The sequence below is a fragment of the Aethalodelphis obliquidens genome, unplaced genomic scaffold, assembly GCF_003676395.1.
Source record: "Aethalodelphis obliquidens isolate GAN/ISIS:26980383/991018 unplaced genomic scaffold, ASM367639v1 scaffold23, whole genome shotgun sequence".
Classification (NCBI taxonomy): Eukaryota; Metazoa; Chordata; class Mammalia; order Artiodactyla; family Delphinidae; genus Aethalodelphis; species Aethalodelphis obliquidens.
The window spans coordinates 26,550,322-26,563,896 of NW_020837967.1; the positions used below are offsets into that span (position 1 = coordinate 26,550,322).

The 13,575-nt window shown below is 43.7% G+C and overlaps 1 protein-coding gene across 2 annotated transcripts in view; it reads left to right on the plus strand.

Moving 5' to 3' along the window:
* The window catches only part of ODAD2 (outer dynein arm docking complex subunit 2), a 269,467-nt gene that overhangs the window by 115,496 nt on the left and 140,396 nt on the right, over nt 1–13,575 (plus strand). For both annotated transcript variants that reach the window (XM_027122033.1, XM_027122034.1), the window contains 6 exons: nt 3,100–3,246; nt 3,646–3,855; nt 8,114–8,356; nt 8,707–8,817; nt 11,402–11,556; nt 12,570–12,812. In XM_027122033.1, coding sequence (XP_026977834.1) covers nt 3,100–3,246; nt 3,646–3,855; nt 8,114–8,356; nt 8,707–8,817; nt 11,402–11,556; nt 12,570–12,812 — 1,109 coding nt within the window. The remainder of the gene's footprint in view (nt 1–3,099; nt 3,247–3,645; nt 3,856–8,113; nt 8,357–8,706; nt 8,818–11,401; nt 11,557–12,569; nt 12,813–13,575) is intronic.

A 13,575-nucleotide genomic window follows, 5' to 3' on the forward strand; every position in this document is an offset into this window, starting at 1 on the left:
CTTTATTTCAAAGATTTTATTTAAATCCAGGAAAAACATTATTTTTTAAAATGTCCTCTATTCATCTTTTAAGAAGAAATTTTGAGAAAAGTGAGAGAAAGCAGCATTCGTCTGATCTCGGCATGTTTGAAGCGTGATTGCAACCACGGACGTCGGCCTCCTGGTCATGGAAAGGAACCTGAGCTGGTAAACTATCCTAAGGCCGGTGGAGCCTGGAGATGTCTGAGAAGCAGCAGGGGATGGACGACAGCTAGCAAAAGAATTGCATTAATTCAAGACGTAGAAAAGCTTATTGGAAGCATTCTTCAAAACCCTTCAGAAGCTAGTAAAATAATATTTTACTGCGTTTTTCTCCAGCTCTTAAAACCTCACAAATGCAAATGCGTGATAAAATGTGAAAATAAGTATTGGCAACTAATTGCATTCTCAGGGGAGATTTAATTGAAAAGGGGCATATTCGCATATTTGTACTACTTCTCTTCAGTAAGATGTTTATGGCATCTGGTCAAAGTAGAATGGACATTTGAAAATCCTTTGACATAGCTGGTATTTAAAGAATAGCAATTGGCTAACATTTGTGGCTCTGTACATTGAATATTTTGGCTCCCATCCGCTGGTATTCATTCTGAAAGATTTATAATCCTTTGGGGAGTGTGGTCAGTGACAAGAGTAGAAGTAAATCCTGAAATGTGGAAAAACTAACTTTCCCTCATAAAAAACTGTTCTAAAAAAATCCCTCAAGCCTATGAATATGTTTCCAGATTTTCAGAAAAAGCTGATGATTTACAGAAAAAAGTATTTTTTCTATAAGGATCTAACCTCTTAATGATAAATGTAAATTTTCCATCATTTGGCTTCAAAACTGGCCTAGAGATAATTCAGCAAAATACAGGGCCTTACCTTTCGGGCATCAGCTGCAGTTACATGGCTTTTAAAAATGTATGTCGTCAGTTGTAGCGTCAGTAATAAAACTCAAAAGGTGGAAATAGTCTACGAGAGACAAATGAAAAGCACTTGAACTCGGAAGCAAAGCTTGTGCTGAGTGTCTAAGTAGAAAAGTGCTATCATCACAGAAACTAGAATGCAGGCATAGGGGTCAAGAGGGTCCTCCATTACGTGCGACCGAGAACGGCAGGACAGAACATCCCTGTCCAGGGAGTGGCCTGGGGGGCGGAAGTGCTTTTGGACGACTTCTCGCCTCCTGCTTGTGCTTGAGTCTGCAGCCGCCGGCTCAAGAGCCCGCTCGACCCGAGGCCCTCGGCTTCCATTTCAAACCTTTCATGTAGGAGCCCACCTCTGTTCCTGCAGGTGCCCCGGGAGGATCCTTCTGCCTCCTTTCTCCATTTAAATTCAGAAAAAGAGCCTTGTTTCCCTTATTTTCTTTGCTTTTCCTTTTTCTGTATTATTTTCCTTAATTAATTATGGTTAGCACTTAGATTCTTCCTTATGGTTTACAAAATATCTACCTTTTTCTAAGAGGTGCTGGCATGTGGGATCCCGTGTCTGACAGCAGTGACAGAGGGTGTATTGCGTTATGTTTTAAAACCCACTGTGGGGAAATTGGTGGTGTTGAAATTTCTCTTGATATCGAGAAAAAGATGCTAAAAGCTATAAGAACAAAACTTATTATTTTAAATGTAAATAACAGAATTAAGGCTCTGGTCATTCTAAACTTAATCTTGAATATGGAGGACAGCCTAGAGTACCCAGAGGGAAAGTTAGAATGAAAGCAGAAATGGCGCTCATAGCATTTTTAGAGAAGTGGAAGGAATGTTCTGGAAAGGAGTTAGTAGGAAGTCTGAGCCTAAGCGTTTCCTTCCTCACTTGCTGATGCTCACCCTCTACTGATCCCACTTTAGTTTCTTATGTTAAAAGAAACATATTGTGTTGAATTCACAAAGGATTGGCATGTGCGCATTTGTGTGATGTGAAGGAGGGGGTGGGTAGCTTGAAGATAATTTCCATTTTTTGTGCTAAGTCTGTCTATCTACATACACATGTATGTAATATATAGCAATATAAAGTAATGATTTGCAAATGATAATAAATATAATTTGAAGGTGTCTTCCCTCAAAAAAGAGGTTTATTTGAGGTCATTGCTACTATGTTTTGAGGTAGAAATCCAGGGCTGTCGTTTATGAACACCTTTTACAAAAATAGTTTATTCTTGGCTCCATTAGAATTGTTGCTTTTGTGTCTTATGAACTATTTTGGGGACTCTTATTTACCAACCACTCTCAATAGCAGTAGAAGCAATATGTACTATGCTGTGTTCTTCAAAGATTTTCGAAGCGTTAATGATCAGTGGACATTGCTTAAGAATTCCTGCAGTGAATTCTGAGTTAATTTCCTGGCAGGCCTGATTCACCGATCAATCATTACAAATTTTTGAATCTCTTGGATTTTTTTAAAAAGCAATTCCCCACTGCTCTTCACTTGTGGTGATTAGCTAAACAGACACTGATTTGCATGTTGGTGGGCCAGTGTTTCGTTCACGACAGTGAAACGGTCTTTCTTCTCCTTCAGTCCACCCATCGGTAGGTCCCCGGGTTTAATGGAACTACCTTCTCTTTCTCAGCCCCACACCCTCACTCCACTTACTCTCGGTCCCCGTGTGGACGGCTGTGCTGCTTCCCACGTGGCTTTGCTTTCCCCAGGTTTCCTCTGTCCCAGACTGTTCTGTGTACACGTGTAAGAATAATTTTCAGACACGGTTTGCGCTGCAGAGTACACAGTTCAGGGACTGCCTGTTACCTCCACATAAAACTCACGTTCCTCAGACCATCTCTCAGGGCTCGCCCCCGGCTCTATTTAATATGCTAATGCCACCTAATGTCGCAGCTGTTGAAAGCAGGCAGACCACCTTTCCGTGGTGACTCTCGACTGGGGCAATATCTTATGACGCCCTGCTCAGCTTTCTTGGGCTTCAGCTCTGCATGATTCATTTAACAAATTATAATCCACTCGGAGAATTTAAAAGAATTGAACATGCTGTGTATGGGGTCACGCACTTCCCGGCTCATGGATTCATCACCCTTTAGCAAATTTCCATGGGAGCGTGAGCTTATTTAACCTTCCTGTGGCCTTGCGTCTTTGCAGGGAGGAAATCAGACGGCTACAGTGATCGCATTGTGTTGCATGCAGGACTTCAACTTAGCGCAAGAGACCTGCCAGTTGGCGATCAGGGATGTTGGAGGCCTTGAAGTTTTAATAAACTTACTTGAGACAGATGAAGTCAAATGTAAGGTGAGTGGCTGGCTCACGGTGGACGAGGAGCCTCGTTCACGCCTTCACCTGCTTCTCTTCTCAGTGCTGGGCGTCTGCCCTTCCTGCTGCTTGTTTCTTGTCTTTATGATTACTGACAACCCGCTTCTGCTATTAGCTATTAGCTGCTCTTGTCAACTCTCTGCTTTTCTTCCTTCTCTTTTGGCTCTTTTCCATTAGCGTGTGCTTCTTAAATGATGAACGTTTGTTTACTTAATTGAAGGAAAACGCGGGGGGATATGTGTAACACCTGGGAATAGAAACTGTTCCCTTAAAAAACTTAATTGGGGAAGGATTTTAGGTAGCTTGGAATTTTTAAAGAATATAGCACTGGTTACGCATTAAGCACCCATTCATCTATAACTTCTTCTTCTCGTTTAGATTGGTTCGTTAAAAATCCTGAAGGAAATCAGCCATAATCCTCAAATCAGACGTAATATTGTTGACCTTGGGGGCTTGCCAGTCATGGTTAATATTCTTGACTCTCCACATAAGAGCCTGAAATGTTTGGCAGCTGAGACAATTGCGAACGTTGCCAAGTTTAGGAGAGCCTGGCGGGCGGTGAGACGCCATGGGGGCATCACCAAACTGGTGAGTAAGTACCACTCAGGGCAGCGGGCACCCCGCCGTCCTTCCCGGCTCCTCCCGGATATCAAATAACGACTGGGCGTGCTCTGGGAATCTTCTTTTTGTGTAACGTGTCCTTGAAAATTATTTTTGTGTATTTACATTGGCAAGTAGCCAAAAAACATGTTCAACCTCACTTTTCAAAGAAATACAAACTTAAACAAATAGAAGTAACTTTTACGTATCCCATAGGTAGGGATACACTCGTGTGTGTGGGCAGCGTCGGTAAGAGGGTGGTGACTTACTTCACTCAGTCTGAAACTATCAGAACATGGTTAATCAACTGTACTCCAGTATAAAATAAAAAGTTAAAAAAAAAAAAGAGAGGGTGGTGAGACCCTCTGCACTGGAACACTGTCTGGTAGCCCGTGTCCTCTGCCGTGGTGACCTCACTATGAGGAGGTGTCCTCCATGGAGACAGTCAGAGCTGCAGGCACTCACTCATCTCATTGCTACTTAGAGGAGTGACAGCTGAAAACAGCATGTTTTACAGTGTGAGGTTAGTAAAATAATGGGCATCACATCCACAAGAAGCGTCCACTGGCCGCTGTCAGTATTGTGTTTTGGAAGTTTACATAGTAACAGGGAATGTTTAATATTATACAAAATCATAACAGGATTAAAAACTGATGATACCCATGATCCCAACTTTTAAAGACCAGAGCTAACAAGTACAGAAAAATCACTTGAAATAAATACACAAAATTGTTCATCAGGGGTTTTCTCAGCAATGACCACCACATTTCCTTCCTACTTTTCTACATTTGCCGGTTTGCTGTGTGTTACGTTTATGTTCAGAAAAAATGATTATTTCAATAACTATCGCTGAAAGAAAGAAGCAGGCTCAGTGCCCCTGCCACGGCAGGAGGGACCTTCATGCAGTGCAGTATGGAAGCGCGTTTGTATCCTCACTGGATCTTGAGTCGCTTCCACGGCTTTTATCACGCTGGATTGTCACCACTTCCCTACTTTAGGTTCCTGAAGATGAGAGACGTGTCTTATTCATCTTAGTGTCCTCCTCAGCACCTCGCCCAGGACCTCACACATATAAACAGTTAATAAATATCTATCGAGTTCATATGGTTTTAATGTGAATACGTACACAGTGAAACACGTTCAGAAATTTACTGAAAGAGGTTCTGTGTGTTCACTGTATCCACTTGTAATCCGTAGAGCACTGTACCTTATAATCATTTGCCTCAAAAACAAGGTGGACTTATGGCTGGATAGATGGGTGAATAGATAGTTAGCTATGTGATAAAACAGACGTGGAAGAATGTGAATTATAGAATCCAGGTGGTGAGTATGTGGACGTTGCTGTATTCTTTCAGCCTTTGTGTGTGTTTGAGAATTTTCATAATAAAATGTTGGGGGGAAAGTAATTATTACTGTGATTATCATTGTCCTGCTTAAATAATGAAATCGTATGGTAGGCTGACATGGCTGTCCACCGAAACTACTCCATGAGAATGAAAGACAGAACACTTATGCCTGATGTGTGATTTATGGACATCTTACGCGTCATGTTTAGGGCCTTGGAGTTTGGACAGTTACAGTCACGTAATCAAAATAATGACATACACTTTAATTTAATTTTAAATAATAGCAAAATTAGGAACAGGAAAGACCATTAATGGATAAACTTGAAATTGCTAGGTTGGGAACACATCTGACTTCTCAACCAGGATTGGGGATCCACTTTTGGTTGGGTACGTGTGTGGGGGGGGAGTATGTAACACGCAGGCAAGAGTCCCCAACGAAGACTGGAAATGAGGGACATCACACAGTACAGAGATGAAGCCGTGGGCTGATTATGGCCCCAGAGCAAGGGAACCAAGGGCAGGATCAGAGCAGGCAGGAGGGCACTGGCCACAGTGGGGTCTGGGCACCTAGATGGCATTCAGGCTCTGGAGGGGCAGCTCGATAAGACTGGGCAAAAGGTGTGACGCCTGAGCAAGCAGGGAGAGTGCACCCAGGCCGGAAGCACTGCACGTCCAGGGCCGTCAGTCCCGAGGCCAGTTTACGTGCTCCTCTGTATGTAGAGCGTACTCGGTCCTTTCACTGAAAACCATTTCAGATGCCTCTAGAGGTGTAGATCTGCAGAACAAGGTGGTGGGAATCCAAGTATAAATATAAGTGTAAATAAATGTATGTCCCCGACCACAGTGATGTCACAGCCTCATGGTCGCGGGGATGTGAGGGCAGCGGGGATATGGGCAAAAATATAAGCATAATGGTGAGTGTATTAGGTAGTTCGAGGAAGTCAGTACTGGGAGTAGTGGAGGAACTGAGAGGGGGTGATCAATCAACTCTACTTGGAGAAGGAGGGTCAAGAAACAAATGAACATAATGAAACACACACACACAGATGCAGAGAACAGACTAGTGGTTACCTCTCTGGGGAGAGTGGAGGGGGTGGGGACAATACAGAGGATTAAAAGGTACAAACTACTATGTATGAAATAATTAAGCAACAAGGATGTATTGTACGGCACACGGAAATATAGATATTATTTTACAATAACTTTAAATGGAGTATAATCTATAGAATTATGGAATGTTGTACAGCTGACACTAATATAATATTGTAAATCAACTAGACTTCAATGAAAAATTTAAAAACTTAAATGAATTAGTTAATTAACTAGGATAGAGAGAAAATTTTTTTAAATAATTGTTTTTTTAAAAAAAAGAGAGGCTGGAGAGAGGAGATGTCACCTTTCTTGAGTCTTGAAAGGTGAGTAGGTATCTATCAGGCAGACACATCAGGCAAAAGCATTTAAGGAGGATGAAGCCACGTTGGTAAAGGCCCAGAGCTGGGAAACAACACTGAATGTTTGGAAACTAAGTGGTATAACGTGGCCAGACCTCGCGTGAGGTGGGCTGAGTCATGAGAGACGAAGATTGAGGGCCACGGGCATCTCACACAGTCTTGTCCAAGAGCTACGGAGTTTGGACTTTGTACAGATAACGAGGGAATAACTAGTACATAGACAGGTACTTTTAAACCGTCTTCCCCGTGTTCAAACCCATTGTCTTGCTGCCCTGGGCCCGGTAGTTACCTGGAAGCCGTGTACATCGTCTTCGCCCACCCTGTCCTTGAGCCATAACTAATTAGACCATGAGTGTCCTCCTGATGCAAATCAGGGTCCTCTCTCCAGGAGTTTGGGGTTAGGAATCAGTGACTCAGTCCGGGCTACTGCCTTCCAAACGGTGGCCGTGGTTCAGTGGGCAGTATCCATGGGATCTGGTCTCCGGTTACGCGTGGGATTAAGACAGCTCTGGGAAGCCTGGCTTCCCTTCCTCCCCGGCCACTCTGCTGTATGCATGTAAATTGCCTCTCCCTCGAGGGCTTCAGTGACTTTGGTTACTGCCGAGAAGAGAAAGGATCCTGGCTGCTGTGCGTTTGGTTTAGTTGGTTTCGGCAGTGCAGGGGAGGGCTGTGTCCTCCAAAGAGGCCTCGTGGTTTTAAGAGCCTGGTTGGTTCGGGCCATTCAGCTCTCACTGGAAAGTTCTCCTGGCTTTAGGGAGCCTACTTTTCTGAGATAGCAGGGATGGGGGTGTGCTTTACAAATCTTACTAATGTAAATGTTAGAGCTGTATTAAGAAAATACTCTCTTGGGGGCTTAAATTCCTGTGGGAAGGAAATGTACAAGCTTCCAAGTCTGGAGGAAGGTGTTTCGAAGGTTCTGTTTGTTTCTTTGACTGCTGTGTGGTACAGAAGTTAATTTCTGACAGGATTCCTACTTCTGAGGGAGGTGAGCTTGGTAGCAACCCTGCAGCGATTGCGGGGTGGGTTAAGTCTTTTTTTTTTTTGAAGCCAGGCTGGCCCTAGGTTCTTTTGCAAGCTGTGACAGCCAGATATTGGAAGTCCACCTCACACCCCAAATATATGCCAGTGACTGTAGGGCACTAACTCTCCTCATTAAAGACTGGGACCTGTATAGGTCAAAATCTCCTATTAGGGTGGGTGCTCCCCTAAACGATGTCATCTACAGCCTGGCAGCATTAACTTTTTTTTTTTTTACATCTTTATTGGAGTATAATTGCTTTACAATGGTGTGTTAGTTTCTGCTTTATAACAAAGTGAATCAGTTATATATACACATATGTATATCTCCTCCCTCTGGCGTCTCCCTCCCTCCCACCCTCCCTATCCCACCCCAGCGTTAAGTCTTATCTCGAAGATCCCCACTTATGTTGTATTGATCTGTTCTCGTAGGTCGCTCTGCTTGACTGTAGTCAGCGTGCCACAGAACCTGCGGAGCGGAGCCTGTACGAGGCCGACGATGGGGAGGTGGCCCGCTGCGGGGCACTGGCGCTGTGGAGCTGCAGCAAGAGCTACGCGAATAAAGAAGCCATTCGTAGAGCTGGGGGCATCCCTTTGTTGGCTCGGTTACTGAAGACTTCTCATGAAAACATGCTAATCCCGGTGGTGGGGACGTTGCAGGAATGTGCCTCAGAGGTATGCAGGCCAGCTCTGCTTCCCTTGCTCTCATTCACCTTGACTTTCTTTAGCGGAAACATAACTTTTAAGGTTAACACGACTGCTAAGGAATTTTTTTTAAGAAGTCACCCTTCTATTTGAAAGAGAAGATCAGACTAATGGAAAATTAATTACATTGATACCTGGATGGTATATTTTTGAAAATGCTGACTAAATTCTCTTATTGTTATAACGGTGTGTTAAACTTGGACTATGGTGTTTATTTACTAAGAAAGTTTTTTCAGTGTAGTTATTAATAAATGTGTGAATAGACACTTATATTTATGCATGTTTATGCAATATATAACTATTAAAGTTTACTTTCCTAGGAAAACTACCGAGCTGCAATCAAAGCTGAAAGGATAGTTGAAACTCTGGTAAAGAAGCTGAATAGTGAAAATAAGCAGCTGCAGAAGCACTGCGCCATGGCCATCTACCAGGTGCGGCGGCTCCTCCTCACGGGGTTTAAGGTGCTGTTTTGTGAGGTCCCATCCTCCGGGGATGGCGCTCGGGAATCTGCATTTTTAACAAGATCCCCCTAGGGGCTTTCATGCACACACAGGTCTGAGAACCACTGTCCTGTGGTAACGGCAGATGCCTCTGAATGTCAGAGAGAGATCCGCTCCAGCATGTCTGATACTCACAGTTCTGTGAGACACTCACAATTCTGTGAGACACTCACATGTCTGTCTGCTGAAATGCTGGAACTTTGGTGTAAAATAGCCAGGGATGTACGTGGTGCTTCTGTGTCGCCTTTCATATATCCTATTCAAACACGCGGTCTCGGGAAATAAATCTCCCACCAGGACGAGATAGATGCATGAGTGTGTGTGTGTTGTGTGCGTATTCCTGTTTTATCTTTTTATTGATTTGCTGATTTTAATCTTCATTAACTTTTTGTGGGTTACAAGTTTCATAGTATACAAAAAAAGTAGATTAGAATGGTAAAGGGGAAGAAAAGATGGCTTTGACAAGTTCATACTTGGCTGGCTATTGGCAGCACCAGCTTCTGCCTAGTTAGAGTAGATCTCCTAGAAGAATGCATCTCAAAATGTGCAGAGTGAGAGAATGTGCCAGAAAGATGGAGTCAGAGAGGGGTTCGGGTCAGTCAGCAGACGGTCGCATGAGTTCTCTGGGGCGGCCATAACTGTACACACTGGGTGGCCTAAACAACAGCAATCTGTTTCTTCACAGCTCTGGGAGCCGGAAGTCTGAGATCAGGTGTCAGCAGGGTTGGTTCCTTCTGAGGAATCTCTCCTTGGCTTGTAGATGGATGTCTTCATGTTCCCCTGTCATTCTCCCTCTGTCTTCACGTGGTCCTTCCTCTGTGCCCTAATACCCTCTTCTTAGAAGGACACCAGGCGTTCTGGATTCGAGCCCACCACAATGATCTCATTTAACTGTTATTACCTCTGTCACATTCTGACGCACAGGGGTGAGGACCTCAGCATCTGAGTTTTGAGGGACATAGCTCACTCGTAACAGGGATATGTAATAGTCTTTTTTATTTTTAATTTTTATATAATTTTAATGGTTACTTTTCCATTTACAGTTATTACACAATATTGGCTGTCTTCCCCGTGTTGTGCATACACCCCCGAGCCTGTCTCACACCCAGAAGTCTGTGCTTCCCACCCCCCCACCCCGTGGTGCCCCTCCCCTCTCCCCACTGTAAACCACTAGTGTGTTCTCTGTATCTGTGAGTCTGCTTCTTTTATGTTATATTCACTAGTTTGCTGTAGTTTTTAGATTCCACATGTAAGCAATAGCATACAGTATTTATCTTTCTCTGACGTATTTCACTCAGTACAATGCCCTCCAAGTCCATCCATGTGCTGCAGGTGGCAGAATTGTGTTCTTTCTTATGGCTGAGTAGTATTCCATTACGTATTACATATACATGTACCACTTCTCCTATATCTATTCATCTATTGATGGACACTTAGGTTGTTTCCATTTCTTGGCAATTATAAATAATGCTGCTGTGAACATTGGGGTGCATGTATCTTTTTGAATTAGTATTTTTATTTTTGTTGGATAAATGCCCAGGAGTGGAAATGCTGGGTCATATGGTAGTTCTCTTTTTAGTTTATTGAGACACCTCCGTACCGTTTTCCACAGTGGCTGCACCAATTTACGTTCCCACCAGCACCGTACAAGAGTTCCCTTTGACTTGTATATATGCCTCATATGAGTATGTTTTAAGGGTCAGTTAGAAATAGTGATTGATTTTTTAAAGTTGCAGTTGAGCCAGAGCTGAACGTCACTAATAGAAGGTAGACGTGGCAGGTGCTGTGTGATGCATTGTGAAGGGATTTCTTGTAGGGGCCCTCATGGGTGATGCACGATATGCAGTTCATGGCCTTAGAGAACAACTGTACACTTAGACTAATATCAAACCTATGCTAAACTTGGCATCTTTTGGCTCTATAAACTGGGAAGGATCATGTGTTGGGAACATCTGTGCAGCCTGTATTTATTTCAAAGGTTGACACAAGCATGTCAACCTCAGATAAACATGTCTGAATAACGTATCAGTTGCTGTTGATATAACCCACTGCTCTGGGCATAGAAACGCTGTTGGGGAAATTCCTCACTTCTTAGATTTTGGGGGTCATTAAAGATCTGACGGAATCCCCATCACTCATCTATCTACTATGTTTTCCCAAGGCTCTGGGTTACAGCACTGCAGAAATCCTCCATCCATGCATGTGGTGTTCTAGGTTCCTTGCCAACCTCTGCGTCTGTCTTGGTAGAGGCCCAGGCTACCCCAGAACTGGCTTGGGAGGATTGCCAAGTATGTAGAAACCTCTAGACATTGCCAAAACCCCGTAAAGGAAAAGCGGTCCTGTCAGGCAGCTGCCAGTATAGAGACAAGAGTTGTATTTTACTTGAAGCCTCCTTCAGGAAATGCTACTCTCTGAAAAGAGGTCTCCCAGCTACTAGAATGGCAGCCTTTTTAGCAGTCACTGAAAGCTTGATACGCCTTGATCAACGCCAGCGTCTGATTTGGCTTTTGTGTAGTGTGCCGAAGATGAGGAAACCCGCGAGCTGGTTAGGCTGCATGGAGGACTCAGAGCCCTGGCTTCTCTCCTCAGTAACACTGACAATAAGGAACGGCTGGCCGCGGTCACAGGGGCCACATGGAAATGTTCCACCAGCAAAGAGAATGTGACCAAGTAAGTGGAGGCGTCCAATGTTCCGTATTAAAATATGGCCATCAAAACATGTCCTTCTATTTTCATGCTATTTTATATAAAGGGTTGATTCTAAGGCTACTCCTGTAGTTTTCAAAGCTGTACCTTTTGGACTAGGTTGGCAGGATTAAGGGATTCTTCCCATCCCACCATCCGACCATGGTTTCTGTGCCTCAGTAGGAGAAAGGGGTGCTGACGTAAGCTCCCTGTGCCAATGGACTCCTTTGCATGTGGGCAGCCATGTAAATGAGAAGTGTCCCTGATATTTCCTGCAGAGGCCTAGCAAGGGGAGGGAATGCATTTCCCACAGGATCTTTCGAAATGGAAGTGGTTTTATTCTTTTTCTTTTGCTACAGATAAATGAGTCAGCTAAATGCCAGCTAACCATGTTAGTCTTAAAGCGTGGTCATTTTCAAAGCGATTTCATTGGATTTTAAAGTATTTGTAAACTTTAGGACCACTTGATTGATTTTAATCTTTGAATTTATCTTTTCGTATATTTTTAGAGTTTACACACGCTGTGATGGGTGTTCTGGGGCAACTCTTTCCCGTTTCAGGGTGGTGACTTTCTTTAACAAGAAATTCACATGTTCTGTTTAACACACACGAAGGTTTATTTTGCTTTGTTCCTGTAGAGTAATTCCTGTAACCTGAGGGAAAACCCTTAGCACAGTGGGGTTGTCGGCGCCCAGCTTTGGAAGCAGCTGTAGTGTCTTACGGGCTGTACAGTGCAGCACTTAAGGGCGCAGAAGGTCGGGTGTGGAGGTTGACTTCACTGTTTACCAAGCTTCACATTAGCCTTTTGACAACGGGGTTGTAACAGCATCCATGCCACAGGGTGGCTGTAAAGATGGAATGAGCATACGGTCGGCCTTTAGTAAATTTTAGCTCTCAGTATTATCACTAACATGATTATCAGCTAACTTTATACCCAAAATAATGCTGTTCGCCTCTTTTCCTCCCTTCCCACCCTCTTTTGCTTGTGGTGAACTTAGATTTCGGGAATACAAAGCCATTGAAGCCTTGGTGGAACTTTTAACGGACCAGCCGGAAGAAGTGCTCGTGAATGTAGTTGGTGCGTTGGGAGAGTGTTGCCGAGAGTCTGAGGGCAGAGTCACCGTCCGCAAACGTGGTGGCGTCCAGCCACTCGTGGACCTCCTCGTGGGAACAAACCGAGCTCTACTTGTCAATGTCACAAAAGCGATCGGTGCTTGTGCACTAGAGCCCGAGAGTATGGCGTAAGTGGCCCTGAAGGCTTTTATTTGGGAGAGTTAGGGGAACACTGGAGAGGACGGAATGGTGTCATCTCTTGGAACCGGTGTGCACAAGTGACGGAAAAGTGAAATGTGCCCACATAGAAATAACACAGGGTGACCAAATCATGAATTACCGAGGCACATTGTTCCCTCAGATGAGCTGGAGGGTTTTGATTAAAATAGCCAGTAATCAATCAAAACAGTGGGGGAATTATCATTAGGGGAATCATCTATACTTTATAGATATTGATAACGATAATATAATAATACAACTGACAAAAAGAGAAGGGTGGATGAGTAGGTGTGCAAATTTTATCTTGCAATAAATAAATCAGTAGATAGTATTTAAAACATAATTTTATCTATCTGTCTATCCATCCATCCATCCATTTATCTATATCTTTCTTTTTTAAAACATATTTATCCATTTATTTTGGCTGCTCTGGGTCTTCGTTGTGGCACACGGGGTCTCTGTTGCAGCGTGTGAGACTTTTAGTTGCAGCACACGGGCTTCTTAGTTGCAGCATGCATGAGGGATCTAGTTCCCTGACCAGGGATCGAACCTGGGTCCCCTGCATTGGGAGCGTGGAGTCTTACCCACTGCGCCACCAGGGAAGTCCCATCTATCGATCTCTCTTACCTATCCATACATCCTTTTATCTAGCTGTAGGCATAAAGAGATATCTGGAGTAATTTATATTAGCTGTTAACAGTGATTATTTCTGGATGGTAGGATTTGGGATAT